General features: G+C 35.2%; 3 protein-coding genes and 1 long non-coding RNA gene across 4 annotated transcripts; all 4 read left to right on the forward strand.

Moving 5' to 3' along the window:
- Positions 1-1,029: 1,029 nt before the first annotated feature.
- On the forward strand, positions 1,030-2,248 carry LOC147539483 (uncharacterized). The gene is made up of 3 exons (XM_086643129.1): positions 1,030-1,479; positions 1,564-1,792; positions 1,887-2,248. The coding sequence occupies exons 1-3, from the start codon at positions 1,030-1,032 to the stop codon at positions 2,246-2,248; spliced, it is 1,041 nt and encodes a 346-aa protein (XP_086499255.1).
- A 337-nt stretch (positions 2,249-2,585) lies between these two features.
- On the forward strand, positions 2,586-3,626 carry LOC147539484 (uncharacterized). Its single transcript, XR_015224856.1, has 4 exons — positions 2,586-2,651; positions 2,832-2,870; positions 2,983-3,439; positions 3,569-3,626. It is a non-coding gene; the product is annotated as an uncharacterized LOC147539484 (long non-coding RNA).
- An 8,480-nt stretch (positions 3,627-12,106) lies between these two features.
- On the forward strand, positions 12,107-17,199 carry LOC147539485 (WAT1-related protein At1g11460-like). The gene is made up of 6 exons (XM_086641064.1): positions 12,107-12,713; positions 13,667-13,729; positions 15,334-15,652; positions 16,013-16,177; positions 16,585-16,736; positions 16,844-17,199. Exons 1-6 carry the CDS (start codon positions 12,397-12,399, stop codon positions 17,001-17,003), a joined length of 1,176 nt encoding a protein of 391 aa, XP_086497190.1. The 5' UTR covers positions 12,107-12,396; the 3' UTR covers positions 17,004-17,199.
- Positions 17,200-18,615: 1,416 nt separating this feature from the next.
- LOC147539486 (putative E3 ubiquitin-protein ligase ARI8) lies at positions 18,616-27,269 on the forward strand. The gene is made up of 15 exons (XM_086644434.1): positions 18,616-19,488; positions 20,357-20,481; positions 20,586-20,691; positions 20,776-20,866; positions 21,100-21,272; positions 21,959-22,063; positions 22,156-22,244; positions 22,340-22,447; positions 22,626-22,716; positions 22,852-22,941; positions 24,814-24,861; positions 25,567-25,638; positions 25,722-25,821; positions 25,921-26,047; positions 26,437-27,269. The coding sequence occupies exons 1-15, from the start codon at positions 19,330-19,332 to the stop codon at positions 26,708-26,710; spliced, it is 1,758 nt and encodes a 585-aa protein (XP_086500560.1). The 5' UTR covers positions 18,616-19,329; the 3' UTR covers positions 26,711-27,269.
- Positions 27,270-27,843: the final 574 nt, after the last annotated feature.

Genomic DNA, 27,843 nt, shown 5'->3' on the forward strand with positions numbered 1-27,843 from the left:
AGTTAAGGTTAGCTCTTTCTTTCTCTCTCTCTCTCTCTATATGCATGACAACACTTTGCTAGCTAGTAGTACTTTTTTTCTTTTTGCATAAAAGCTAGTAGTACTTTTTCTTTTATGAATATGCTAGTAGTACTTGTATGTTGCATGTAACTTTATCTATGCCTATTTCCTGTAGCCTATATTACTTTATCAAATTCACTCACTTTCTCTCTCAAAATTGATGGTATTAATTAAAGCATAAAAGTTATATCTCTTTGTAGCCTATAACTCTCTGTGGCCTATATTTTTCTTTTTTTCATAAAAACTAGTACTAATACTAACATTAATAAATTAAAGCAAATTCACTCACTTTCTCTCTCTAGATTGATGGTATTAATTAAAGAAGACAATAGACACCACAAAAGGACACAACCAACACTTTTTTTATCATATTTTATTTCTTTATCTCTCTATCTCTCTAGGTGGTAGTATTTTCATTAATTGGATACATTAATTAGTTAAAGAACAAAGAACTTTTCCATGTATTTCTCTTTTTCTTTATCTCTTTTTATCTCTAGATTGTTTATATATATGCAACAACTCTTATATATAATAAATATGTATATATATATATATATATATATATATATAAGTATTTCATGTTTATATATGAGTGCTTATATGTAAGTCATATATATATATGCAACAAAGAATACAAACATTTTATGGTTATGTAATATTTTTTTAAAATTTTATTAGATGATCACCAATTAGACATTAGACATTTATAGATTTTATATTGTTGTTGTAGTTGTCTACGATATATAGGGAGATGCTAGAGTGCCCAGTTTTTAGCTCATTAAATTGCCCAGCTGATGTGGAATCACTAAAAGACAAGGGTTTTTCAAAGTTTGACTACGGTGGGGACCGCTTTTATTTCTAAATAAGGAAAGTTGGGCATTTTAATGGGCAAAATTGCTGGGCACTCTATCATTTCCCCGATATATAATGCTAACACCATAATTAAAGTTACGTATTGTATGTACAATGATGATTATCATTATACATACATATTTGAGTAATCGACCTAGAAGACATGCCATCATTAGTAGGAGAGCCTACATAAATCGAGATCAAGAGAGAAATAATATATTGCAAAGAATTTACTCTGAGAGTGATCGATATTGTCACGAACAACTTCGCATGAAACGAGAACCATTTCGATGCTTATGTGTACGCTTACGGGGTTATGGTTTGGTCGATAATTGGCATGTGAAAGTAGAAGAACAAGTTGCTATGTTCTTATACACAGTTGGGCACGATCAACGTAATCGCAGTTCAGTTCTTCAATTCATTCGATCGGGTGAAACAGTGAGTAGGTATTTCCACATAGTGTTGTCAACAGTTCTTAGGCTTTACAAAGATGTTGTTAAACCAGCGACAAGTGCTAACTCTCCGATGGATGGAAGCCGTCGACTAGCTTGGCATGAGTTCTTCAAGGTTAGTCTAGATTCAGAAGCGCTTCGTTCATTTACAACTAATTATATAAGTGTTTTATTCAATCATATCATATATATTTTATAGGACGTCGTCGGTGCAATTGATGGTACACATATCAGAGCAACTGTTCCTATCAAAGACCAACCTAGATATCGTAATAGAATAGCGTACATTTCCCAGAATGTTCTTGTAGCATGTGGGTTTGATATGAAATTTCATTACGTACTTGCTGGGTGGGAAGGGCCTGCTCATGACGGTCGTCTTTTGAGATGTGCAGTCTCTCGTTCTGGACGTAAATTAACAGTCCCAATTGGTACGTGGTTTTAGATTATTATATCAAATAAAAGAAACTAGTTAGGTACAAATTTATTATTTAAGTAGAATTATAATAAATTATGTTAATGTAGGTAAATATTATCTTGCTGATGCTGGATTTCCATTGGTGCCTGGGTTTCTCACACCATATCGTGGCACACGATATCATCTACAAGATCATGTTGGTCGTCGTCCTCAAAATCCTAAAGAACTATATAACTATCGTCATTCATCTTTACGTAATGTCGTCGAAAGGACTATAGGATTGTTAAAGAAAAGATTTGCATATTTGAGAAATGCACCATTCCACGATATTGATACACAAGCTAAGATTGTGATCGCATCTTGTGCTTTGCATAACTTCTTAAGAGATGGAGATCCAGATGATATAAGTAGTGACGAAGAGAATGAGAGTGATGGCGATGAACACTACAAAAAAACGTCACATTTGTAACGGCTATTTGTAACGGCTTCCATGAAAGCCGTTACAAATAACACTTTTGTAACGGTTTGTGGAAAGCCGTTATAAATCTTAGCTCATTTGTAACGGTTCCACGCTGAAAAGCCGTTACAAAAAACCTAATTGAGTCGGCGCGAAATTTGGCGCTCACAGTTGGGTTATTGTAACGCCTTTGTTAAAATAAGGTCGTTACAAAAACTGAATTAATGGCGCCACACGTTCGCGCCTAAAACGCTTGTTATAACGGCTCTTTTGTATTACGGCCGTTATAATTGTTGGAAGCCCTAAATTAGAAAACAGATCCCTCCATCATTATTTTCTCTCTCTAACTGCTACTCGTTCTCTCCGTCCTTCTCCTTCAATATGAGCTCATTCTCCTTCACTCTCTCAAACTCAGGTAAGATCTCTCTCATCTTTGTTTTTGTTCGACTTTATCTTTGAGTCTGATTCGTTCTCTCTCTCTCTCTCTCTGGTCTATCAGTCAAATCGACAACAACGAAGGAGCCAAGCAAAACCCTAAAATGAAATAACTAATTTGTGATCGAAACCCTAATTTTGCTTTTCTTTCTCATAACAGGGGGTTATTTTGATCTGGTTAGGGTTTATGAATAGTTGGGTATGTAATTTTCTTTGATCAAAACCATAAATTAGTTATTTCATTTTAGGGTTTTGCTTTAGATGTGATTAGTGTTTATGACTAATTGGGTATGTAATTTCTTGATGAAAAGGGAAGTAGCAGCGGAATCAATTTATAAGGAGGGTATGTAATTTCTTTCTCTCTCTCTGGTCTATCATTCTCACTCTCTCTGATTTGTGGTAAGATCTTCTCACATTCTTGTGTTAATCTCTAACTACTTTAGTTATTTTTTATTTCTTCAATTTCTAACCACTTTGATGTGTAAATCTATAAAAGATTTTAGGATTTATTTGATTCCAACAACAACAGAGATTCTGGTGAGGGTTTACCTTGAATCTTCCTTGATGTTTGAACTTTCAACTTAATAAGTGGTTGAAATTAGGTTTTCAATATTTCATTGATGGTTGTTTTTTTTATGGGATAATTTTGTTTTTCTTATTTCAGTTATTGGTTGAACTCTCAAGGATTTTGTTGTTGGAATATCAAATTTTCTAGTTTCTTTTTCTCATGGCTTGAATCCTGCGGTTTAAATCAAACCGACCTAAAAGGTTAAAATGCAAAATCAATCCTACTGTTGAAATTTCAGTCGACATTGTTTTCAACATCCCAAGCTTAGATATATTTACTTACGACCTTGATTTCCTAATTAGATGTTAGTGGTTATGTTTGTTGTACAGGGTATAGCCAAGAGATTGGCAAGAGCTGCTCCAAAAGGAGCTGCAAGGAAGGAGGTGAGTTATGACGAGGTAATTTTTTTTAGAAGGGTACTAGGTCGACTGCATTACTGCTCTCTCTTAATTTGGATCAGTCGGAAGATCTGCTTAACATTCACACATGAACACAACTTAATACTGGTTAAGTACTCTTATACAGTGACAACTAACAACCTTGTGATAAGATTAGATACTCCTTAATTAGGATGTTCTCCTATCTGACGCGTGATGTTTATCTCATCTGAATGATAGACTCGAACTAATTGTCACTGCATTTGAGTCGGACACAAAATTAGTTATTATCAGTTTATCACTGGTTAATGGTGGGCAATTTACATCTGGTGTATTCAACGAGAACTCTTTCTTCTTTTCAGTGTTTCAGGTTGACTGCTTTCATGCTTCAAGCAGAAGTGATCCTTCAGATGTTCCTTCTTCCGTTTTTTGTCAAGAACGGACTTAATTCATTTGAAGTGAGCAATATGTTATTGTTAGGTATTATAACCTAATCTCCTCTTTCTTTCATTTATGTTGTACGCTAAGATATAGTTTCTTGAACAATATGTTATTGTTAAGTATTATAACCTAGGTTGGTCGTGAAGTTCAAAATGTTGTAATTCTTATCTATTATGCTTATGGGTGGGAAATCCCCTTCTATGATTAATGATGCCTGTCACATTTGTATGCCTTAAATTAGCATTTTCTGTTAGGTCCAAGACTTAAGTCCTAGCATAGCTCTGGCTTGAAGTTGAAAGTATAGTTAAGTTGGATAATTTTTGTGTACAATGATGGGTCATGAAAATATCCCATCTATGTCGTTTAATTTAGCCAAGTTAGTCGGTTTCGAGTCTTTATTATAATAAAATGGTTGGTTTTCTTGATTAGGTGTCTTTTGCGGAGTTAGATGTGAAAAACGGTTAAAAACGAAGAAAAGACTCATAATGGGTATTTTGGTCATTTGGAGTCAAGGACATTCTGGTAATTTGGCCAAGGTCAGTGCGTGGTTGAAAAGTAGAGGTCGAGACGAGTTCGTAGGAGAAAACGGAAGTCAAATCGGAGTCCGGATGGAGAAATAAATCAAGGTCAAAGTTGGGTCAAATACTGTTGACCAGGTGGGACACCTTCGGGCAAGTTTCTGGCTGCGGTATGCCTGCGGAACACGTGGCGCGCAATGGAGGACGGTACATCTAGTTCCCGTGTTAGCGCTCAGCATCGAAGTAGCCCCTATAAGCTTGATCCAGTGAAGCGCGTTGTAACTTGCTTCGGTACTCCCACTGCCACGTTTTAATCGTGACCGCTTGCTCCCGCGTCATGAAGATCTAACGGCTGAGGTGTATCCCGTGTTTTATACTGATCCCGTGCAACCGAAGTCACTTAGCTCCCATGATCCCGTGGCCACGTTTTAATCTTAGCCGCTCCCTTCCGCGCAAATGAGATCCAACGGCTCCTGTGCATCTCCTCCTATAGGCCAGATCCGGTGAAGCGCGCTGCAGCTTAACTTGGTAGTCCGGATCCCACGTCTTAATCTCAGCCGCAAGCTTCCGCGTTTTCACGATCGTGTGGCTCCTGTGCATCCGTCCCTTTTATTGTTTATTCCATGCACCCGAAACAACTTAAAAGCGTGAACCCGGCCACATGGCTATTTCCCGTCACTCCAGATCCCGTGCTCCATCCATCCGACGGTTGCTGAACCAAGCGCAAGTTAATATGGTGAACTGAGAACCACATTAGCATCCGAATTCCACCCACTAAACCCTAGCCGCCCAGACTTGTCCTTTCTTCATATTTAACCCATTAATCCCCAAAATGACCCTATCTTTTAAATCTTTTTACCATTTAACCCACCAAAAACCCTAAACCACCTATAAATAAGTCCCTTTCTCCTCCATTAAAACCTAGACTTCAACAACCCTCTCAAATGGCTTCCTTATCTAATTTCTAAGCCACTTCTCTTTCTATCTTCTAACCCTAATCCCCCATTCTTTTCTTCTACTTCCTCTTACCTAATCTTTCTTCTCTACTACTAAATCCATTTCTTTTCCATTCTTTTTCCATCTTCTTCTCTACTACTATTCTTTCTTCCATTAATAGTCTTCTCCTTCTTTCTTCCATATTCGTCTATCATCTTTACCCCCTTTCATCTCTTCTTTCCAACTTCTATCTACATCTAATTTCTTCCTTTTCTTTCTTTTTCTTATTTGGGTTGCAATAAAATAGCTATTACTTGGATTTCTTGGAGTACAATTCTTGAACATAAATGGAGCAAATCTTGGACAAATTGGAGATACATGGGGATATGGAATTTGAGCATTCTTGGTGATTTCTTTCCATTAATTTCTTAGTATTTTCATTTATTTTACAATTTCAATGAATGTTATTCTAGATTTCATGTATAGTTAATTTAGCAATCTAAGGTTGTGAATGAAACCCATTTTGGATCTTTATAATACTTGTTCTTGATTAATTAAATCCTTTGATGTGCTTCAATGCCTATTGATTGTCATTTCATGTTGATTCTATAACCTTATTATCATTCATGTATTATGATTAGATATTTCATGCTTTTATTGATTTATTAGATGAGATATGCCTTTTAGATCTTGAATGATAGTGTAGGAAATTAGTTTTATATGGTAGTCAATCATACATTCTTAATTATAAATTTTTTTTATCTAGAATATCATCCGGAATCCAAATAGTTCATTATATTGGATCCCGAGTAAATACAAAAGAGATTTAAGTGATTAAGTGCTTGTTTTATAAAGTGAAATTATGTGGTGGATTTTATAACCTTAGATATCTTCTCACCTCTTTCTTAGATAGGTTTAGTTAATTTTATTTATTTTCTTATTTTTTTACAAATCAATCATCAAATCTATGAGTGGAGTGTGTGTGTATGTTAGTCTAAGTTAGCTATTGACATTTTGATTATTGGGCTAAACTCGCCGTTAATATCCGAAGTTACCTACCTATCCCTTGGGACGATACTCGATCTTATTTTCAATACTATAACTTGACCCCGTATACTTGCGGGAATAGACCTATTTTTAGGCCCATCAAGTTTTTGGCGCCGCTGTCGGGGATAGGTTTAGTAGTTAGGATATTGTTTGCTTGTTTTGTTCTTTAGTTTAGTGTTATTTGTTAACTTAGACGTTTTCTTTCTTTATTTTCGTAGTTTCGTATCTTTTTTTTTTTTCAGGTACCACTTTAAGAGAAAAGCCAAAAAAAAACAGGAACATAGGAGCGAAGGGGAACAAAAGAATCAGAAAGGAATTGGAAGGAAGAACGAAACGAGAGGAGCATCCGCTAGTATCGTATTCTATCTCTTTCTTTCTCACTTGTGTGTGATTGGTTGGATGAGTTTTGATTTGCATTGACAGCTTGTTTGTTAGTTCCTTGAGCATTGTGAGATCATGGCCCGTTCTTATAACGGTTGGCCATTCGACGTTGATGATGATGAGCTTGTTTCGAGGATTCCCCGCACTAACCGACCTGATATGACCTTAGGTGAATACCAAAGGATGTGTAGGGATGTTTCGATTAGTGAGGGGAATAGACCATTTGAGTCTGACCGATCTCGTATGACCCTAGGAGAATACCGACATATGTATAGAGATGGTCAAATTAGTGATGGATATGGTCCGACACTAAATATGTACGAGAGACCTTATAGTCCACACTATTCTGAGACCAATGATTTTAGAGGCAGGTATGATCCTAGTATGTACGGTGGGAGTTATTATCAAGAGTCTTCATTTAATTACACTTGTGTGAGCCTTATCATGAAGAGACTCTTGAAGATAGATCTCAATTAGAGTTTGAGAGTCGTCTGACTGAAATGATGTTACAACATGAACAAACGCAGATTCAAATGCAACAAGAGTTACATCAGAGGTTTGAGTCTCTAAATCATCAATTAGAATCTCTAAATCGTCCATTAGAGATGATGATGTCACAGTTATTAGCCGACGAGGAAGGGGTTTCACCGCCCCAAACTCAAGAGGGTACTAGGTCTGATGGCGAGGGTAATACGTCTAACCCTAGTACTAAGTTAAATGTCGACGAATCAACTAAGAGGGCCCAAGAGCTTGAACAAACTGATAACCTTGTTGTCTCGTTTCCTCACCATTTGTCGTCTCACCATGATAGGACTATATTAGACGTTGATGTTCAGGGTGATGGCTCTACGAGCAAGTTTGAGGATGACACGATTCCGAACTATCCAATTTTTGACACTTGTAAGGAGTCAGTCTTAGATGCAATGCTAGGAAGGCCTGATATTATAATTGATTATGAAGCTCCAGATGCCTTTGAGGATATTGATGACGTAGTAGTTAGTGACATGTTGGATAGTTTGTCAGACTATTTACCTAAGGAAACCATGGACTTTGACTTGGTCCCCGAGCATACTGCCTTACCCTTAGAGTCTAGTTCGATTTTCCACATGATCTCAAACTCGGTTGTTGATCCCTTTTGAGACATTTCAGACGTCTTTCCAAAGACGTCTATGGACATAGTGGATATTCTGTCCACTAAGCTTCCAGATGATTTTTTGCCTTCGACTGATATTTTGACTCTTCACATGTATGTCGATCCTTTTGATGATTTCTTTGTTGTCGTTCCTTCTATCTATACCTACTTAGTGGACTGTGCACCCACTAAGTTTGGGGATGGCTTGTTTTCTTTTATCGTCTCATGTGCACTTCGTATTCTTTATTTTTTTTTGAGACGATTAGCACCTGCATATAGCTTTCTTTGGGTTGACCCCCAAATATTTCGTCTTTTGCTTTATGATCGTTAGGCCGATTAATGGGTCTTGATGTTTGTGGGTATCATCTCTGGAAACCCTCCACGAGACATAACTCGTGTTCTTGTGTGAAATCAAGAGAATTAAAGGCTAATTGCATAGCTCAATGCAATCGTGTATACCCGCGTTAGTGGTAGATTTGTATGTGGTCATGTCTTTTATGTGATTCATTCTTATGATATTTGTTGATATTTTAGGAGCAATTCTTATATGCTGCATATAGGGGTTTCACATTCACAAGAAAATGAAGGGAAAAAGTTTGCGAGATGTGAAAAATGTGGATTTTTTGAGTGGTTGACAGATGTAATTGCCAAACATGAAGCAACCACCAAGCAATAATCCTTGTTGAGGGGGAAAGGCAGACACACCCCTGCTCTACATATGGATGAATTGTGTGAGGAATTTATCAACAAGTCAAAGATGCTCAAGTGCTACCATTATAACTCATCTGAACACCATGGAAGTAACTGCCCTATCTTGTTTACTAGATGTGTTAGAAATTCATGTAATGCAGCAGGAACTAGTGGCAGAGCTCATAGCCATGGAAAGAAAAAATTTCATGTACTAGAAAGTCCTGGAACAATTTTTCAGCAATCTAAATAGAAATTAGGTCAAATAAGAAAAAATTGATGAACACTTACGTTACTGCCTTATAAACCCTAGCAATATGACTCTGAAATAACTCTTAAGCTTCACACGAACCCTTCACAGTCAGAGATTTCCCAAATTGCACGAACCCTAACTCGAGATTTCCCAAATCGCACGAACCCTAAAAAAACAGAAAAACCCCAATGGTGTTTGCGGGAAATAACCCCAACAACTATTTTCCTTGAGTTTTGACCGTCCATGTGTATTGTCTTTAGACCGTCGATTTTTTTCGTCAACCTAACGGAAAGATGGCTGGTTATTTCGTAATTTCAATTCTACGTTTAGTGTAAAATAGTAATTTGTATTGAATTCAGACGGTAGTTAACTATCGTCATTAGTCAACGGGGTTAATGGTTAGTCTGTGACCCAGACTCTATAACGGACAAACACGTGACCCAAACACTAAAGCCGGTACTTATCCTAGCTCAAACACTAAATATCTCTTAATATTATCAGATACACATAAACATACCGATAACCCAAATGATCCACAGTATTAACTAGAGCTTCGAGTCGCTTGCATCGAACGTGTACGGTGTTCTTTTTCTTTACTTCTTTGATTATTCGGTGAAACTTGTTTTCATGATCTAGAAATTGATATTAGTTGAGTATGGGTACAAGATGATGTAGTTGATGAGTTTGAAGGTTCAAATTTCATCTTCAATTTGGTCAAGTTTTATTCTATATTTGCAAATCGAGTTTGCAAGCTTTGCAACTCAAGATTATATTTTGCAGAGCTTGCAAAATATGGACATGTTTGTAATCCATATTTATCCATATTTTGCAAACACGTTTGCAGATCAGAATGTTGCAAACACGTTTGCATAACAGATTGTTACAAACACGTTTACAGATCAGATTGTTGCAAACACATTTGCAGATCAGATTGTTGCAAACACGTTTGCAGAAAAACGTAAAGGAAAAAAACGTCGATTTTTCTGGGTTTTTGTTTTTAAAAAAAAAATATTGAAAGTGAGATCTTGTTAGAAAGCTAATGAAAAATCATTTCTAAATATATAATTTTTATAGAAATCCGACATCTCAAACAAAAGTTATAACGATTTAAAATTTTAAAAAAAATAAAGAATTTAGATACACAAAATGACAAAAAAGAAGGGTATATTAGTATTTGGACACTTTTTGACATGAATAATAATTTTCAAATGTTTTGTGCTTTTATACTCATTTTCAATATTATTTTGACATTTCTAGAAATTACCTCTTAAGTCTCTACTCACACCTATGATTGACTCTTCTTTTTACATACACACCTATGATTGATTTAAGAAGGGAGAGACAGAGAAAAAAAAGATGATAGATGAAGGTGCGAGGAAGATGGAGACTAGAGGGTAAGAGATAAGTTAATTTTTGGACAAAAAAATAAATATGTCCCCTAAGTCAATCGTAGTTGACTAAGCCGTTATGCCTCTTTAAACACCAAAGTAGCGGTCAAGAAAAAAATTTACTTCTATGAATTTTTCTTTTCGGATGCCTAAAATAAGAAAAATTAATATTGTCTAATAGATGAAGAAATAGCGAAAATTAAAACAGAGTTTTAAAATCTTGCATCTACTTTTTATGTTGAAAAAACCTATTGGTGTATTATACGCTTGAATGCTTCTCATATTTTTAGGTATAATAATGTAAGCAAAGGGAAAAGTCAATTGAACATATTAAAACTAGGTTTTACAAATTCAAAAAAGGATTGGTAATCATAGAATTGTCAAGGTTGGTCAGTTAATGTTTCATGTAGGGGGGAAGGATCGAGATTTAATTAGGTGAAAATTGTGAGACATTTATTAGACAAAACATATGCAGACATTTAATTGCAAATGTCGATATACCGTTCATGATATTACATCAAAAAGTATTGATTCAATATTTCAAGACATTAAGTCTACAGATAAAATATATTTTTATTCTTAATCTGATTGTTATTATTATTTTTTTAAATGTCTTCTCAAGACATTGCACAATGTTGGTAGGCATTCCAAGAATTGAGTCTTTAAGACATATTATTATTATTATTATTATTATTATTATTATTATTATTATTATTATTATTATTATTATTATTATTAAGTGGAGATGGAGTCCAACCATTGATTATAGTTCCAAACATACGACCAAAACCTCTACCAATATTTGGCTGAAATGTATGTCAACATTTGATGAAAGCGTGTGTTCTATTTCATATCTTGACCAACTCTACAAAAAAAAAAGTCTCCTCTTAATAAACGGAATCATCATTAGCCGTTAAATCTATATATTTTCTCCAATTTAGCCTTAATTAACAATTTCATTTATTTTATTTCCGATTCTTTTTAGAAACAACAAAAAAGATTGTATCATATAAAATGCGGGGAAGGCATCAAAATACACGACCTATTTATTAGATAAACCCATAATATATATCATTGACACCAATCATGTAACTAATTAAGTCAGGTCAGTTATTTTATTGATATAATTTTCGATGACAGAGTAATATTTGCAAGAACATTGTTGTTATTATTGTCGCTTTCTTTTCTTGTATTATGTCATTTGTAAACTTTCTTTACGTAATGACTGTAATCTTCTATAAATTAAAAGAATTGTTTTGAGTTTTTTTGTAGAGAAGATAACTCAAGAATACGTATCTAATAAGGAGTACCATTTTCTTTTCAATTTCACCTTATTATTAACTCAAACAACTAATTAACTCAAGGTTCTTTAAGTCAAGGGCGGACCAAAAGTCAAACACAGTGTTGGTGAGAGACCGAGGACTGTTTAGGAATTTGTTGGTGGGATATCGAGGGTTGTTTAGGAATTAACTCAATCAACTAATTATGATATTCTCTTAATTAATTACAGAAAAATTCTATTCATCCCTCTATTTAGTCCTTCCCCAACCCTCCGCCTGATGTGGCGACATATCACTGGAGTATATATCATTACCATGAGGGGGAGGGACGAAATGGAAGGATCAATAATTTTTTTGTTGTGGAACTAATTGGTGTGGTTGCCAATAAAATATGGTACTAGTATTAATAATGAAGTTTCTCTTAATTAATAAACTACTAACCACTACTCTCTTCTGATAAGTACCCACGATCAGAACCCATTCAGTAGGAGGAACAAATTATTAAGTTTCTTGTACTCTTCTTTAGTTGATACTTTCTTGGGAGCCAATTTAGTTTTTGCAACAGTTTGTAGGAAGAAAACGTCGCTAATACATTTCTAGTTCACATGTGCTAACAACTTCAACCAAGTCAAACCATACTTTTTCTTCAATAAGATATCAAGATTTTTCAGGTTCTTTTCTTGGATTTCGAACTCGTTTTTGTTTCAATCGCCATATATGAACGATTTTTTGCCTTTACCAAGAAAAAAGATGAAGAGTTATAGTAGTAGTAATGATAGTAGCATGTATGAAGAGAGAATTAATGAAGGGAAAGAAAGAGAGATGAAAATGGGTTTGTGGTGGTCATCAAGTTGGAGATTAATGAAGAGATTGAGTCCATATTTTTGTATGGTTTTTGCTCAATTTGCCTTTTCAAGCTATGCAGTTGTAAGCAAGATAATCTTTATTCAAGGAGCCAATCCTTTTGTTTTCAATTTCTATCTCTTCACTATTGCTACTTCTTTCTTAGCTCTTCTTGCTTTCTTCTTTGAAAGGTACATATGCTCTCTCTCTCAAAAAAAAAAATCCTTAATCTTAGACATTCTTCTTTCAATTCTTAATTTTATCTTCTTGAGAATTTTTACCTTTGCTCGCTAAAGAGCGGAAAATTTTTGTTTGACGGTCAATTTATTATCAACATGTCACTAGTTTAAATTCTCTCAGCATCTGTAAGTAATAGGATGCGTGAGATCGAGATGAAGTGATATGACAATCAAGATGAGTCTAAGAAAAGAGACATGTGTGTAACACGTCCACGTAAGTGACAGATCGAGAAGATGAGATTCGACGAGTTACACACATATCTCCTTTCTTGGACGCATCTGATGGTCGGATCTCTTCATATTTTATTGTAGTCTCTATCTATTCAAAAATACGAATTTTGTTATTGCATGTGTGTCAACAGAGAAGTGCAAAAAAAATGCATAATCTTCTCTTCCTAGATAAATGTTTTTATGCTATAGGGATAGATGTACTAGTGTATTTACATTTAACTTAACTTTCTAAGATTACCATATCCACAAATTGGTTTTCTATTCTATTGGCAAGGGCTAAAATGGTCTCGTGGTCCGACTCCAACCAAACATTTTGTTCCACGAAAATAGAAAAAGGAAAGATGAAATACCTCGTCTCAGGTGAAAGTACCAACTGACTTTTAGGTCATTTTCACATAAACACTAGTGTAGGTCAAGTTGAAGTCGACGTGTAAAAATGATTGGTCTTAACTAATTCTCTTTCCTATTTCTTCTATCTACCTTTATGTATGCCACATCACAATTTCTAGCTTCGATAAATCTTATAAATATAATTCATCCGAAAAAAGTGGGGTCCTAGTTAAATGGAATTAATCAAAGAACATTTACCAACTGGGGAACAAAACATTTTAATTTTTATTAAAGTGAAGATAGAGTCATCTTATTAATCAGTCATATTCTTTTAATTATTGCAGAAAAACAAGGCCTCCTATTACACTCCCTATAATAGGATGGAGCTTTCTTCTGGGATTACTAGGGTAAGTTTGCATGATCTCTTCAAGAGGGAGGTCAATATATAATTCTTTGAATTCAAATTGATTTGCTTTTTATGGTTTAAGAGGATTATAAGAAAATATATCCCGGGAAAAGAAAAAAGTTATAACTTTTTTGTGGTTGTTTTTACTCCACCGGCGCCCATTCTTTTTACTCTACCGTTCTTACATATGAGACAGTACAAGAGTACTTGGACTGGACCTAATCCATATTGAACTTAAAAAACACAGATTCAGACCAGTTTGAATACCATCGGACTCTTCAGTCCGAGACTCATAGAGAGACAAGAGAGGACTGGACTTAGAGCAAAAGGGCAGCCTTTAGAGGCATAGGGTCCTTTTTTTTTTGATGAAGGGAGGCATAGGGTCCTTGTTACTGTATACATGCCATTTATTTTAGCAATATTACGTCATGTTCCAATGATTTGATTTTTTTATATTAATATTAAAAGATGAATGTTAAGTGAAACTTTTGTAGTCTTTCATCCAAAAAAGATTATATTTTTACCCACTTTTGTGTATATATATTGTTATGTTTGTGGTCATCCAACTCAAAACCAATTGGCAATGAGTGGAGAAGACGATTTTATATTCTCAGTTGCTAGATAGCTAACATGTGTATTTTTTTGGGTGACGTGGAGTACGTGTGGTTTTTAAATCTATCATGTGTGGGCCTAGCTCTGATGTCATGTTAAGTTTGTGGTCATCCAACTCAAAACCAATTGACAATGAGTGGAGATGACCTAGACCTTATATTCTTGGTTGTTAGATACCCATTCTCCCATGTGGGACTATTCTCACATCAACCAATGAGATAAGTGGTTAAGCCGAGTTCACTTTGTTGTGAATCCCTTTTTAACGGTTTAGATTCATAGTTTTTTCAAGAGAAAAAGTAGTGAGAATCCAACCATTGGATGGAGATATATGCCAAATTCACGCTAAACTTTTTTTTTTTTTTTTTTTTGAAAGTCGTTGAACTTGTCAGTGTCCCTATCATTTTCCATATTACATGTAGTGTAATATATAATATAATAACATACAAACTTTACCTAAAACGTATTTGGTCATCATAATTTTTTGTTTTTTAATAGGTCCAAGTACATTGATAGTATTAAAATATTGTTATTGAAACCTTCTACTGCCAACCCAATCTGTATTTAAAAAGAGATCCGCGGAATTAGACAAGAAAATAGACTATATTAACAACATTATTTGTGAGAAGTATATTGTTTGTTTCTAAATTTAATTTTTTATATCTTTTTTTTTTTGATGACTTCTTTTTATATCCTGAGTAACTGCGATTGCTAACCTACTCATACTCTCACCAAATCTATTTTCTTTATGGCTCAATGACTATGATATGTTATCTTTTAGTTAATTTTGTTATCTTATTCTATTTTTCTCTTACTTTTAAATGCTTTTGGCGACCCTAATTACATAAGAGACTGATGTGACAAGTCTCGACTTTAAAATATGTGAATATAGTCCCAAATGGGAGAGGGGGCATCCATAAATTAGTTGACTAATCTTTCATCACCTACTTAATTGAAATTATTAATATATTGTTCTCGATAACTTTTATAATGCAGAGTTGCATTATACCAGAATCTGTTTGTAGCAAGCTTAACATACATCTCAACAACATCAACAACTTCCATATCAAACTTGTTTCCTGCCATTACATACATTCTCTCAGTTATTTCAAGACAAGAAAAACCTGAGCTTAATACGCTTAGGGGTTTCGGAAAATTATTTGGGACTTTAGTATCAGTCTTGGGTACATTTACTTTGATCTTTTGGAGAACGGGTCATGTTCGTTCAACGGACTCAGGCACTTTAAACATGTCTATCGGATATGGTTTCGCTGTCATTGGAATAGTATCTCTTAGCTTATGGCTCGTGTTGCTGGTAAGCTTTGTTTTAGATGTTACTTTTTTTTAACTAATCTTATTGTAACAATAGAATGATTTTATACAATTTTAGATTCTAATTAAAATTAATCGAAGAACTTTGATTCAAGGAATATCTATTAATTGAAAATTTTCCGTAAATAATCTCTCCATAAACGATCAACATTGATCTTCATTAAGTTTGTAGTCGACTAGTAGTCCAACTCAAACCAATTGAAAATGAGTGGAAAAAACCTAGACACTATATTTTTGGTTGCTAGATTGCTCTTCTTCAATGTGAGACTATTCTCACAATCTTAATTTCTGTCAATTGATTAGTTAATATTTTTTAATTGAAAGTTGTGTTCAAATTATGCAGTGTCGTGTGACAATGATGTATCCAGCAGAACTATCAATAACCGCTCTTTTATACTTCTTTGGAACAATACAAACGTTTTTTGTTGCTGTTGTAATGACAAGAGATAAAGGATTGTCGGAGTGGAAGATAGATTCAACTCTGGAGATTCAAAACTTACTCACAGGAGTAAGTATCTATTATGTTTTACTTTATATATTCTAGTCAGATACTTATTTCTCTATAAAAGTAAGTATTGAAATGTCTCAAACTTTTAGCTTGCTTCGGCCACCAAAAACTCAGAGTGAGCCCTGTATAAAACGAATAGAATTTTTAATTTTTGGCTTCCTAGTCCAAAAATCTAAACCTAAACACACATTTAGTCCACCCTAATATTAATATAGGATTTTAAGCCAAAATAATAATTATAATGGATATTTAGTCCAAATTCCTGTTCTGGGAAGGTTGGACCTTAATCCTTTTTCATTTTGGGCCTAAAACCCGTGGACCCTAGAATTTTGGTGTTATATGGTCTAGCTAGGGTGGGCTTTCACTAATATTGTTTAATTAATTAGGATGTATGCATATGGCTGTAGGGGGTTTTAAATTGTGCAGTAGGAAACCTCATATTTGCATGGTGCTCAAGAAAGAAGGGACCTCTCTTTGTTGCTGTTTTCACACCTTTGGCTTTGCTATTCACAGCACTTCTAGAGACCATATTCCTTCACACCACCATGGATATTGGATGGTAAGTCACTCACAATTTAAGTATGCCCAAGAAATTTTACTAAGAAAATTTTGTAGGTGTTATCGTTATGGTCTAATAATCGATATCTCTTTGTTCTATTTATGCAGTACGGTTGGATCGGTGATGATTGTAGGAGGTTTATACATTTTCCTATGGTCAAAATCAAAGGAGGAGAATTTTTCAGATGAATCAAAAAGTGTTGATGATAATGAAGATCAGCACAAGGGCATCACTTCTCCCCTACTCTTGAACCACCAAATCCCATGACTTCATCTATTAGTCCTCTGATTTTGCATTCATCAAAAACACCAATTTAGTTTGGTAAAACAGTATAAAAGTGTATATAAGAAGAAGGTAAACAATATGTTGGTAATTATGTGATGGTGATATATAGTATATGTATGTAATCAAACAACTTATTCAGAACTCATCCATATATATTAAATTTTGTTTTTCTCCATCAGTAACACGAAGATCTCATGTTATATGACTTACATCATTTATATTAGTATAGATCATGTCCGAAAGAAGTCTCATATCTGAGTGCTAGACGTACAAGTTACAATGATCAAGTTTAGCCAATATATATGTTGCGTTGTTGCATCTTCTACGTATCTTTTTTTTGGAAGATGACTACGATCTACGTACGTCGTGATATTTGGCATATGATACATCATAGATGTGATAAGCTCGATTACTACCCACTCAAACATTAACAACACCGGGCCTATAACCCAACAAAGACAATGGTCTGAAGTCCAACAACTTTATTGATACCTACATAATCCCAATTCAAATAACCAAAGATTCCACCTTCTCTAGGATTCGAACCTGGGACCTCTAGGGATTTCTGGAGTTTATGTCAACACCTTGGAACCACTTGGGCTACCAACTGTTGACTCTTCTACGTATCTTAGCGCCCGTGGCTTAAAAATCCTTGGGCACAATTTTGGTTTTAATAGCTGTACAAAAGTACCAAGAAGACTGTTTTCCAACTAAGTATTAGCTACGGTTCAAGAGGAGCCCAACTTCTGCTAAAAGTGCCTGCTTTTCACATGGATCCATTGGGTTGTACTCTGTAGGAGGGCCTGTACCAAACATGGAGTGCTTATAGAAGTTCTGTAAGTAAAATTATCCCTTGGACTATGCAGAATTATATTTTGGACAGAGAAAATGATTTTTAGGTCTTTTTTTTTATGAAAGTAGACTCCATGGTCTATATTTTATTCAATAATAATTTCGTAATCAATATTGGGTTTATCGATACCCAATTCAACTGAGTTACAACTTGGGAGTTGTGACCCTTATCAAGCATTGTTCGGCTCATTCTTAAAAGCAAACTTCGCTAAAGTGTGAGCTACAATATTATTTGAACGAAGACAATGTTTAAAGGAAATTGGGTGAATCAAGTCACTGAAGTGGTGGATCTCTTCGATAATTGGTCTGATTCTCCAAGGAGGAATATCCCTCCTATCCGAGCAAGCCTTAATAATTGTAGAAGCATCTCCTTCTATATAAACTTCTTGGTGTCGAAAGCCTTGTGCCAACTCTATTGCTAGTAATGCTGCCCTAGCCTTAGATTTCATTGCAGATGTAGCTTGTATAAATCTTGATTTAGCCTTGTCATCCTTAAATGAGCCGTCAAAATTTATTTTTTAAGAACCTGATAATGGCGATTCCCACACTCTTGATGGAGCGCCTTTTCATTTTGTAAACCCTCAAGATTATTTTGTTTTTCACCATGGAAGTCTCCATTCATGATTAACGCTTCTGCAATAATACTCATACTCTTCAGTTGTGTACCCTAAAAAACAAGCTTGTTTCAAGCTTTCCACATGAACCAATCAATATATAGTGTTAGACGAACCTCCACACTATCAGGCGTGTCGTTTATCCTCTCACAAATCATCTCAATAAAGCACACATTTTCATCTAACCTCAACCCTAACGACGACCTGAACCAATTTTCTTTTGCAAGCCTACACCCCTTGAAAATATGTTCAATATCTTCTTCTTGTTCCTGACATGTTAGAACACACTTTTGAGTTTTGACAAGTGGCTATTGAACCGTAAAGCTCGACTCTTCGAATGTAATTACTCTTGGAGACCAATTTGAGAGATAATTTTTTGATAAAGATTTTAGAAACAAAAGATGCCATTACAGATACTCTAATAAATTGAAAATAAATACAAGTGAGTCCAATTCAGACAAAAATAGATACAAGCGAGTCAGATTCAGACGAGATCTGATTAGTATGATATCCACAGAGACGGTGGGTGGGACTGGGGGAGCTTAAGCTCAAGATGACTTATTTAACCAAAATAAAGGGAAATGAGGACGCTTTTAAGGAACCATTATTTTTTTTCATCTTCTTTCTTATCTTTTTCAAGGAATCTGAACTTCCATCTCCATCCTAGAGTTATTCCATTTCACCATTAATAGATCAGATTAGGTTATTCTTCATCGATCTCTGTGAATTTTGATCCCCGATCACATTTCACCCACCTTATTTTGGTAGCCCCCCCCTAGGGTAGTTTTCAGCTCCGTCAAATTTAGGGTTTTTTGTGTGTGATTTTTTTTTTCTGCGGGAATATGGATTCGGAAGATGACATGCATGATGCTAATGATGTTGACTCTTTAGATGATTTTTATAGTGGTGATACTGGTATGGCTAGCGATGGTGGTGATGGAGATTATGAGTTCGATAATGATACTGATGATTCTGATGATAGTACATCACATCGTCAGCAGGTAAAATTTGGGGTTTTTGTTTCTAAAAATTGCATCTTTTGTTTTCTCAATCTTCATTTAGTTTGATTTTAGAAGTTGTTTGTTTGGATGCTGAATTGATGACAATGATCTGATCATTTCAGGATCTTTTTTATATTTAAATCTGATGAATTTCGATATTTTTGATTTAATCTGTATTATAAATTTTGGCATACCCCTTATGTTGCAGTTTTAGGGTTTAGTGAAAGAAGATCGATTGATGTATTGAACATGTTAGCTAGTGTTCTTTCTTTTTTCTTTTTAGGTAAATTGTCTAGGATTATACATGCCTGGTATGAAGTTTTGTTAAAGACATTTAGAAGTCCGGAAGAGGCTCTAGGTCGGTTGTTATTAGTTCGGACATTTGTTTTAAGTGATTACTGCAGGAGTACAAGCGAACTGACAAACTCTTCTAGATCTAATATTTGTGAAGTTTGGACTGATGAGCTGCTGGTTCTTTTTTAGTATTTAGAATAAATACATACCCATTAACGTATTATGTATGCTGGGAAAGTAAAATGTCTCCCAGGTACTGATGTGACTTTCGTAGCTTATATACATATTAATTAGTGATGTGTGGGGCTGATCCGAGAATCATGTTTCCATCACTAATGATTTTGAATGTGTGTCATGAATTGAAGAAGTGAATTCTGGTTTAATTGTGTTTTAGGAAGTTGTTCTGTGCCCGTTTCTTCTTCCCTGATCCTAGAACACATAATTGTTTTTTTTTTATGTTGATCAATGTACCACTCTGGATCTGATATCTTCAAACCGCAACTTTTAAGGTCCCCTTCTGCCTTATTTTTTTTATTCTATTATTTAGTTTTGACATGTGTTAATCTCATCTCAGCAAAATTATACCATTTTGAACGAAGCGGATATACATCAGCGCCAGGAAGAAGATATAACGAAGATATCTACCGTTCTCTCCATTCCCAGAGTCTCAGCTAGCATCCTTCTACGCCACTATAACTGGTTAGCTCTCCTCCGTTGTGTGTCAAAATAGTGATTTACCTTGTTTTTACTGTACCTCGGCAGTCTGATTTCTTAAGAAGTTCAATGTTTTTCAATTTGTGCAGGAGTGTTGGTAAAGTTCATGATGCTTGGTTTGCAGATGAGGATAAAGTTCGCAAGGCTGTAGGTGTGTTGGAGAAACCCATTGTTCAAATTCCAAGCATAAAGGAAGTGAGTAATTTCTTTAACATACTAATATGAAATTGTATGTTAAAATCCAATAATGACTTACAAAACTTGTGCTTCTGATGACAGCTGACATGCGGAATCTGTTTTGAGGCTTATCCCCGTGATAAGATGAATGCTGCTGCTTGTGGACATCACTTTTGCAGCTCGTGTTGGACAGGTTCGATTGAGTGCAATATAAGTTTGTCACCGTTCTGTTTTCTAGCAAAAGTTATATTATCTTATCGAAATATTATTTAATTAGGTTATACTAGCCAGATTTGTTTATTGAAGGGTATTATCATAGCTCTCGTTTTTCTATTTCATTCTGTTCTGTATTGGAAAGCAAGCATATGTTACCTTACTGATTTCAGTTGTTTGACTAGAGAAAATTTGCCTTATTAATTGTGACAGGATACATTAGCACTGCAATTAATGATGGACCTGGTTGTCTAATGTTGCGGTGTCCTGATCCATCATGTGGTGCTGCAGTTGGTCAAGACATGATCAATCTATTGGCTTCTGATGAAGATAAGCAGAAGTATTCTCGTTACCTTCTAAGATCTTATATCGAAGATAGCAAAAAGGTGAACTCAGGATTTGGAATCTTTTAATGTATTTATGTATCTTTACTATTATGGGGTTATGATAGGTTTGAGTCTGACTTAGTAGACCTTGTTGTCTTTCAAAGTGATATAAAACTCACTAAGAATAGAACAGTTTTCATATTCTTATCTATCAAACTACACTTCTTATCGCCCAGGTTCCTAAAATATGCTAACAAATTAAGAACCAGGGTGCGGTTTCTTAATGCGATTTTATTGACAGAAACTGAAGCCATCTCAAGTAATAGTAGAAAAATGAGGTCCTCCCGTGATCTCTTAGACTTTGTATTGTTTTGAACCAGTTTATAGGTCTTAACATATCTATTGAACGATTTGATGCTCAAATTTCATATTTTATGTCTATGCTAGATTTGGCACTACCATGTGATTACTGTGTTATTGTTTATAAAAGCTGCCTCAAGGACATTCCCAACTTTATTTCTGACTTATTTTATTGTCTATACTCTCTTTTATAGACTTTATATGGATTTGAATCAGTTTGTAGGTTTATCATTTCTATTTATCAATTTGGTGCTCAAATTTCATATTTTATGCCTATGCTAGATTTGGCACTACCATTTGATTACTGTATTGTTTTTAGAATCTGCTTCAAGGAAATTAACAACTCTATTTCTGACTTACTTTATCGTCTATACTCTCTTTTATAGACCAAATGGTGTCCCGCACCAGGGTGTGAGTTTGCTGTTGACTTCGTTGTTGGTAGTTCATGCTATGATGTTTGTTGCCACTGCACGTATAGTTTTTGTTGGAATGTAAGTTTCTTGTAGCAATTGTAAAATCTGATATAATTATCCGCTTTAGCCACTGTGCTGTAGAACTCTAAATTTTTTCTATTTCATTGAAGTGTACCGAGGAAGCGCACCGTCCAGTTGACTGTAGCACTGTGGCCAAGTGGATTTTGAAAAATAGTGCTGAGTCTGAAAACATGAATTGGTAACATTTCAGCATTTTTAGTATTATATTACAAAAAAAAAATGGCACACTACTTATACATTGCTCTACTTATACATTGCTGATGCATTGCTCAGGATATTAGCTAATTCCAAGCCTTGTCCAAAATGCAAGCGACCAATAGAGAAAAACCAGGGTTGTATGCACATTACATGCACACCTCCTTGCAAGTTCGAGTTCTGCTGGTAATGATCTTAAATTAGTGTTGTAAATATAGCTCATTAAATTGACTTTCTTCCATTCTTTCCTTCAATTAATGCACTTCTGTTTGTAGTTGAACATCCTATTTTAATAAGGAATAGCTAGCATTTTTCTTGATTTGGTTTCTTCCTAGCACATAACATGAAATCTGCACGCTTTCAGGCTGTGCCTTGGTGCTTGGGCAGAGCATGGGGAGAGGACAGGTGGCTTCTATGCCTGTAATCGTTATGAGACGGCAAAGCAAGAGGGAGCAGTAAATATTTCTATTCTTGTGTTCAGTTTTATAGTCTAAAAGAAGTGTATTGGCATGATATTTTCAGTAGGATATGAAGCAAGTATTGTCTTCAGAACTGTGATATGTTTTTCACGATTTGGCTGTTGCTTGCAGTATGATGAGACCGAGAAAAGAAGAGAAATGGCCAAGAACTCTTTGGAAAGATATACTCATTATTATGAAAGATGGGCAACTAACCAATCGGTATTCAACTTTTTTAAATCCACGTTTGTTTATTTGTGGCTGATGTCAATTTTAGTACCAAAATAAAAATGGAACGGGAGAATATGAGGAGTTTTAGGCAATTTTACCTCTTAATATAGGTGTAGCTCACTCGAGATTATTTATTTGAAATTGTGATGCTTTGGTAATTAATTTGGGCAGAAGTTTATTAAATACTGATTTAGTAGTGGGTTCTCTTACTTCAATCTGCTCCTTCTCTCTTCGTCTAACTGTAGTGAAAAAGATACGGAAAAAGAAAATGTACTAGATAGATGATTGCATATTGCTCATTGAGGTGGTATTTTCTAGGGTGCAGTTCTTTTCGAAGTTTACAAACACTTAGATAAAATTATAAATTCTTACTTGTTAGTATGTGAAACTAGAAATTGCTACTTCAATTTTGTTTTTATGTGATGTTCAAAATTTTTCATTCCTTCGATAGAATATAAACTGATGTTTAAACTCCAAAAAACTTGTTTGAAGACAAAACCTGTAGAATTTCATTTGCGACATACAACGCATTTTCGGTCCTCCAAATTTTAGGAAATATATTGTCCATTGCTCTTAAGTTCTTTTTTTGCTGACATAATTGTCTAAACCACTATTTCAATCAACGGATTTGTTTTGAATATTTTGATCTATTTCAATCAATGGATTGCAATATGTTTTTTTCGCCTCGAGGAGGCGGTTTGCTATTTCGCTTTCACAAGACTATTTTGTGCCTCAAGCAAGGAATAAAGTTTTGGTCTCGATGGAAATTTCGGTCGTTCCGGAATTGAAAACATTGCGTAGAAATATTTCTGTTAGTGTGAAAATTTTACAACTCCATGGATTTGATAGAAATAGAATCCAAGGGATTAACAAAATTTATTAATTTGAGGGGTATTAACAGTTAAACAGTTACGTGCGGAGGTAAATTGGATACTTTCTTGACAATAACTCCAAAAGATAAAATTCTTACTGATAATAGTTGACAAATTATGTTGGTTTGAGAAGATCAATTAAATAGCTTCAAATAACATAAAAATCAATTAGGCAGTTAACTCAGGGGTATATCAATCGAAAAGATTCAAATAACATAAAAATCAAGAGATCTCTATGAGAAACAAGAAGAAACTGAAGATGAAAAAGATGAAGGGACGGGCTATATTTTTACCTTTAGTTTCTCAGGGTTTTTTGTTAGATTTCTATTGTATTGGTCGAAATTTCCAACAATTTCAGTCGAAATTTCCCTTATGTCAGTGGTTATGCACGAAATAGTTGTAAGTGTGAGTTTGTGCACCTAATCTAAATTTTTGAAATATTTCACAAATTTCCACCAAAATTTGTCGAAATTTCAATCCTTGGCCTTGTGGTGTGCGGCGTAATGCGTGAAGGGGTAAACTATATTTTAAGGAAATGACATCGAATCATGTAAAAAGTACATGTTGTTCAACAACTTAAAAAATAACACTGAAAAGCAATGCCAAAATTCTAGCGACTTATTTCTTCTCAATAGTCAAGTACGTACGCCTCAAGACACCAAGCTACCGCCCCTCGAGGCGTACGCCTCGAACGTTTTAAAACACTTTCAACTAAAGAAGCCTGAGTTACTTATCAGGTCTGCCTTAATTATTATGATTTTGTTTCGTAATCCTACTGCAGTTTTTCTTAAATTTAGACTCGGTGGAAGAAAAGGGTGTAGATTGCTAATTATTGATAATGTTTTATTCTTGCTTGCAATTAATTTGTGGTTAGATATAATTGTTTGGTCCGTATATGTTGTTTTCTATTTTGTATTGTGGGATAATGCATGCAGAACTGTTGGTATCATATGTAATTAGAATCTGAATTACTAGTTCTATTCATCTACAGTCGAGGCAAAAGGCAATGGCAGATCTGCAGCAATTGCAGAATGTAAATGTAAGTGATGTTCTACTATCAATACTGCATCAATTGTCACATTATCTTTGTTATTGTATCCGGGTGAACCTCTCAAGTTACAAAATATCCTGATTTATGCTTTATGGTGCTTGCTTCTTTAAGTGCTATTGTATGCATGGTTCTTAGATAGCTCGGATGGACTGGGCAAAGAGGTGAATAGGTTGTAGTGTTGAACAACGCTACTAATAGTAAAACCAACCTTTGCACTTGAAATGAAAACGCCCAAATCATAACTTGGAGTCTGTGTATCTGTGAAATTCGTGGAGTACCAACCAGTTGCAATCAACGAACAGACAAACTGTCGTGAATTTTTGCAAATCCAGATATTCATGTTAGATACCAATTTAGGTATTCAAGAACATGATTTGCTTGTTCTGCATATAAAGATTAGATGGATGATGGATCTGGCACTTGATGATGAGATTGTTTAACAATTCTTAAGTTTACGGTTAGGGTTCTCTTAAAAGATTGAGCAAGATATCTCATTTGCGGGATCCCTCCTATAAGTGTTCCTGACCCTGTACAGCAGGGGATAGGGAGGATTGTCTCTCGCCATTTTCATATCCAACATATTTAGCTTGACTATAATCACAAGTTTGTGTATATGCAATTGCTAGGTGAGAGATTAGTCGAAAGGGAAGTGAAAGTGGTATGGGGAAGTTGAAAACTTTATATTTTATGCAGATTGAGAAGCTAAGTGACAAACAACGCCAGCCCGAATCACAGCTGAAGTTCATTACGGAGGCCTGGTTACAGGTACATCTTGTGGTCCTTGACTCATTGCACACACTTCAAGTCTATGTATCTTCTCTTTAAGTGTTCATTTTTTTCGTCTACAGATCATCGAATGCAGGCGTGTGCTGAAGTGGACATATGCTTATGGATATTATCTACCTGAGCATGAACACGCAAAGAGACAGTTCTTTGAGTACTTGCAAGGTAGAGCTTTTTTTCCGTGTCCGCTTGCCTTCTGATTTTAAGGAGGAAATAAATATTTCAGAACTTGTTATAAGCTTACATTTCTATTTATTCCTGAAGGTGAGGCTGAGTCTGGGTTGGAAAGGCTTCATCAATGTGCAGAGAAGGAATTACAAGGGTTCCTTAGCTCCGAAGGACCATCTAAAGACTTCAATGATTTCCGTACAAAGCTAGCTGGACTCACTAGGTATTTATAAGCCCAAGAGCTGAAGTCATATATGTTACTGATTCTCTCTTTTCAATCAGCAAAATTGGTGACATCTGTATGTAGTTGTGTAACAAAAACCTAAGTGCTTTTAGAGTTTTTCCATGAATGATCTAGGTTGTTAATTGCGCTTCTAGGGTAGACTGAGCAATGAGGTGCTTATCGTTGTTGGTTTGATTAGCTCATTGGACTTGACATTATAGCCCAGCTTGGTATATGGGGGGAGTTCCCTAAACTGGCGAAAAATACCTGTATAGCAACCGGGCCTTATATCAGATGTTTCATTTTGTTGTGCAGTAGTCTCTTCTTTCTTTTTTGGAAATGAATCACTTTGCAGACTAATTATAGCTTGTACATGTTAATGAAAACAGCGTGACGCGAAATTACTTTGAGAATTTGGTCCGAGCCCTGGAGAATGGGCTATCAGATGTGGACTCACAAGCTACCTGTAGCAGGACAGCGAGCTCAAAGAGTTTAGGAGGTAGTAGCAAAGGAAGAGGCGGAAGAGGAAAGGGGACGGCAACTTCCCGAACTACCAGTTCAAGTAGTCGAAGTCAAGAAGACTCTCATTGGTCATGCGAATATTGCACATACGCCAATCTCAAGGGCTCTAACACTTGCCAGATGTGCCACCAGCACCGCTAAATTCCCCTCAATACCTCCCCACCTCCTTCGAAATATGACTTTGGCCCGCTACATTCAATCTCTCTGCCCTATTAATCTTCCTGCTTCGCTTCGACATACGAAAACCCCTTATAAAGTGAGAAAATGGTATTCATTTGTCAGTGGGAAAAGAAATTCAGAATAAGGAAAGGGGGAGTGGAAAACTACCCGACCGGGATGCCCGAGTTTATTTTGCTTAAAATGGAAAAAAAAGGACAAAAAAGGTAAACACCTTCTCCTTTACTATATTATGTGTCCACTTTAAAACTATAATTCGCCATGTACATAATCTTTCCCTGTGCTTCTCCCTCATCTTTTCTGGAACTGGTTTTGTTTTGCGAAACCAGATACTAGTAGAGTCGCAAATGTGTTAGTTCATGAACTTTTCTCATCCTTATTTTTATGTTGGGTTGTACTGTCATAACTTTCGTGTCTAATGTATAAAAGTACTGGTACCTTCCGGGGGAGAAGGATGTTTCAATCGGACGTGTTTAGTGTGTTCGAATGTTTAGTTTATTCAGCATATGCTGTTTATCTTTCATTTTTCGGTATGTTCTGGAATGATGGATGTTGTATTATGGATTCCAAATCGCTTGAAAAGAGCCAGGTATTTATCTATTATGGGTTTCAAATCTCTTAAATCCTATTTTTTTGGCTGACATAATTTTCTAGACCACAATTTCGATCAATGGATTTTTTTTAATTAATTTGATTTATTTCAATCGAAGGATTAAAATATGTTTTCTCACCTCGAGGCGGTTTGAATAAAGTTTCGGTCTTGATGGAGATTTCGGTAAGTCCATAAATGAAAGCATTTTGTAGAAGTATTTCTGTTAGTGTGAAAAGTTTACGAATCCATGATTGATAGAAGGATGGGGTTTTAGTAAGATAATTTTTTGTGGAAGAAAGTTTTTGGTGAGAAAAAAATTTTGTTTGTTTCTTCTAAACACCACCCACTTTTAAAGCTTTTTATTTTTTTCTTCCTCTATTTCCCTCCCACCACCATAAATTCTGGCGAGTATTAACTTCAGTAACACCACAAAAACAAATTTTGGCGACACCACCATTAACTCTTCTCTATCTTTCTATCTCTTTCTACTCTTCTATACTTCCGG

This window comes from Eschscholzia californica, unplaced genomic scaffold, assembly GCF_041429995.1.
Source record: "Eschscholzia californica isolate CP2 unplaced genomic scaffold, dmEscCali1.0.p SCAF_5, whole genome shotgun sequence".
NCBI lineage: Eukaryota > Viridiplantae > Streptophyta > Magnoliopsida > Ranunculales > Papaveraceae > Eschscholzia > Eschscholzia californica.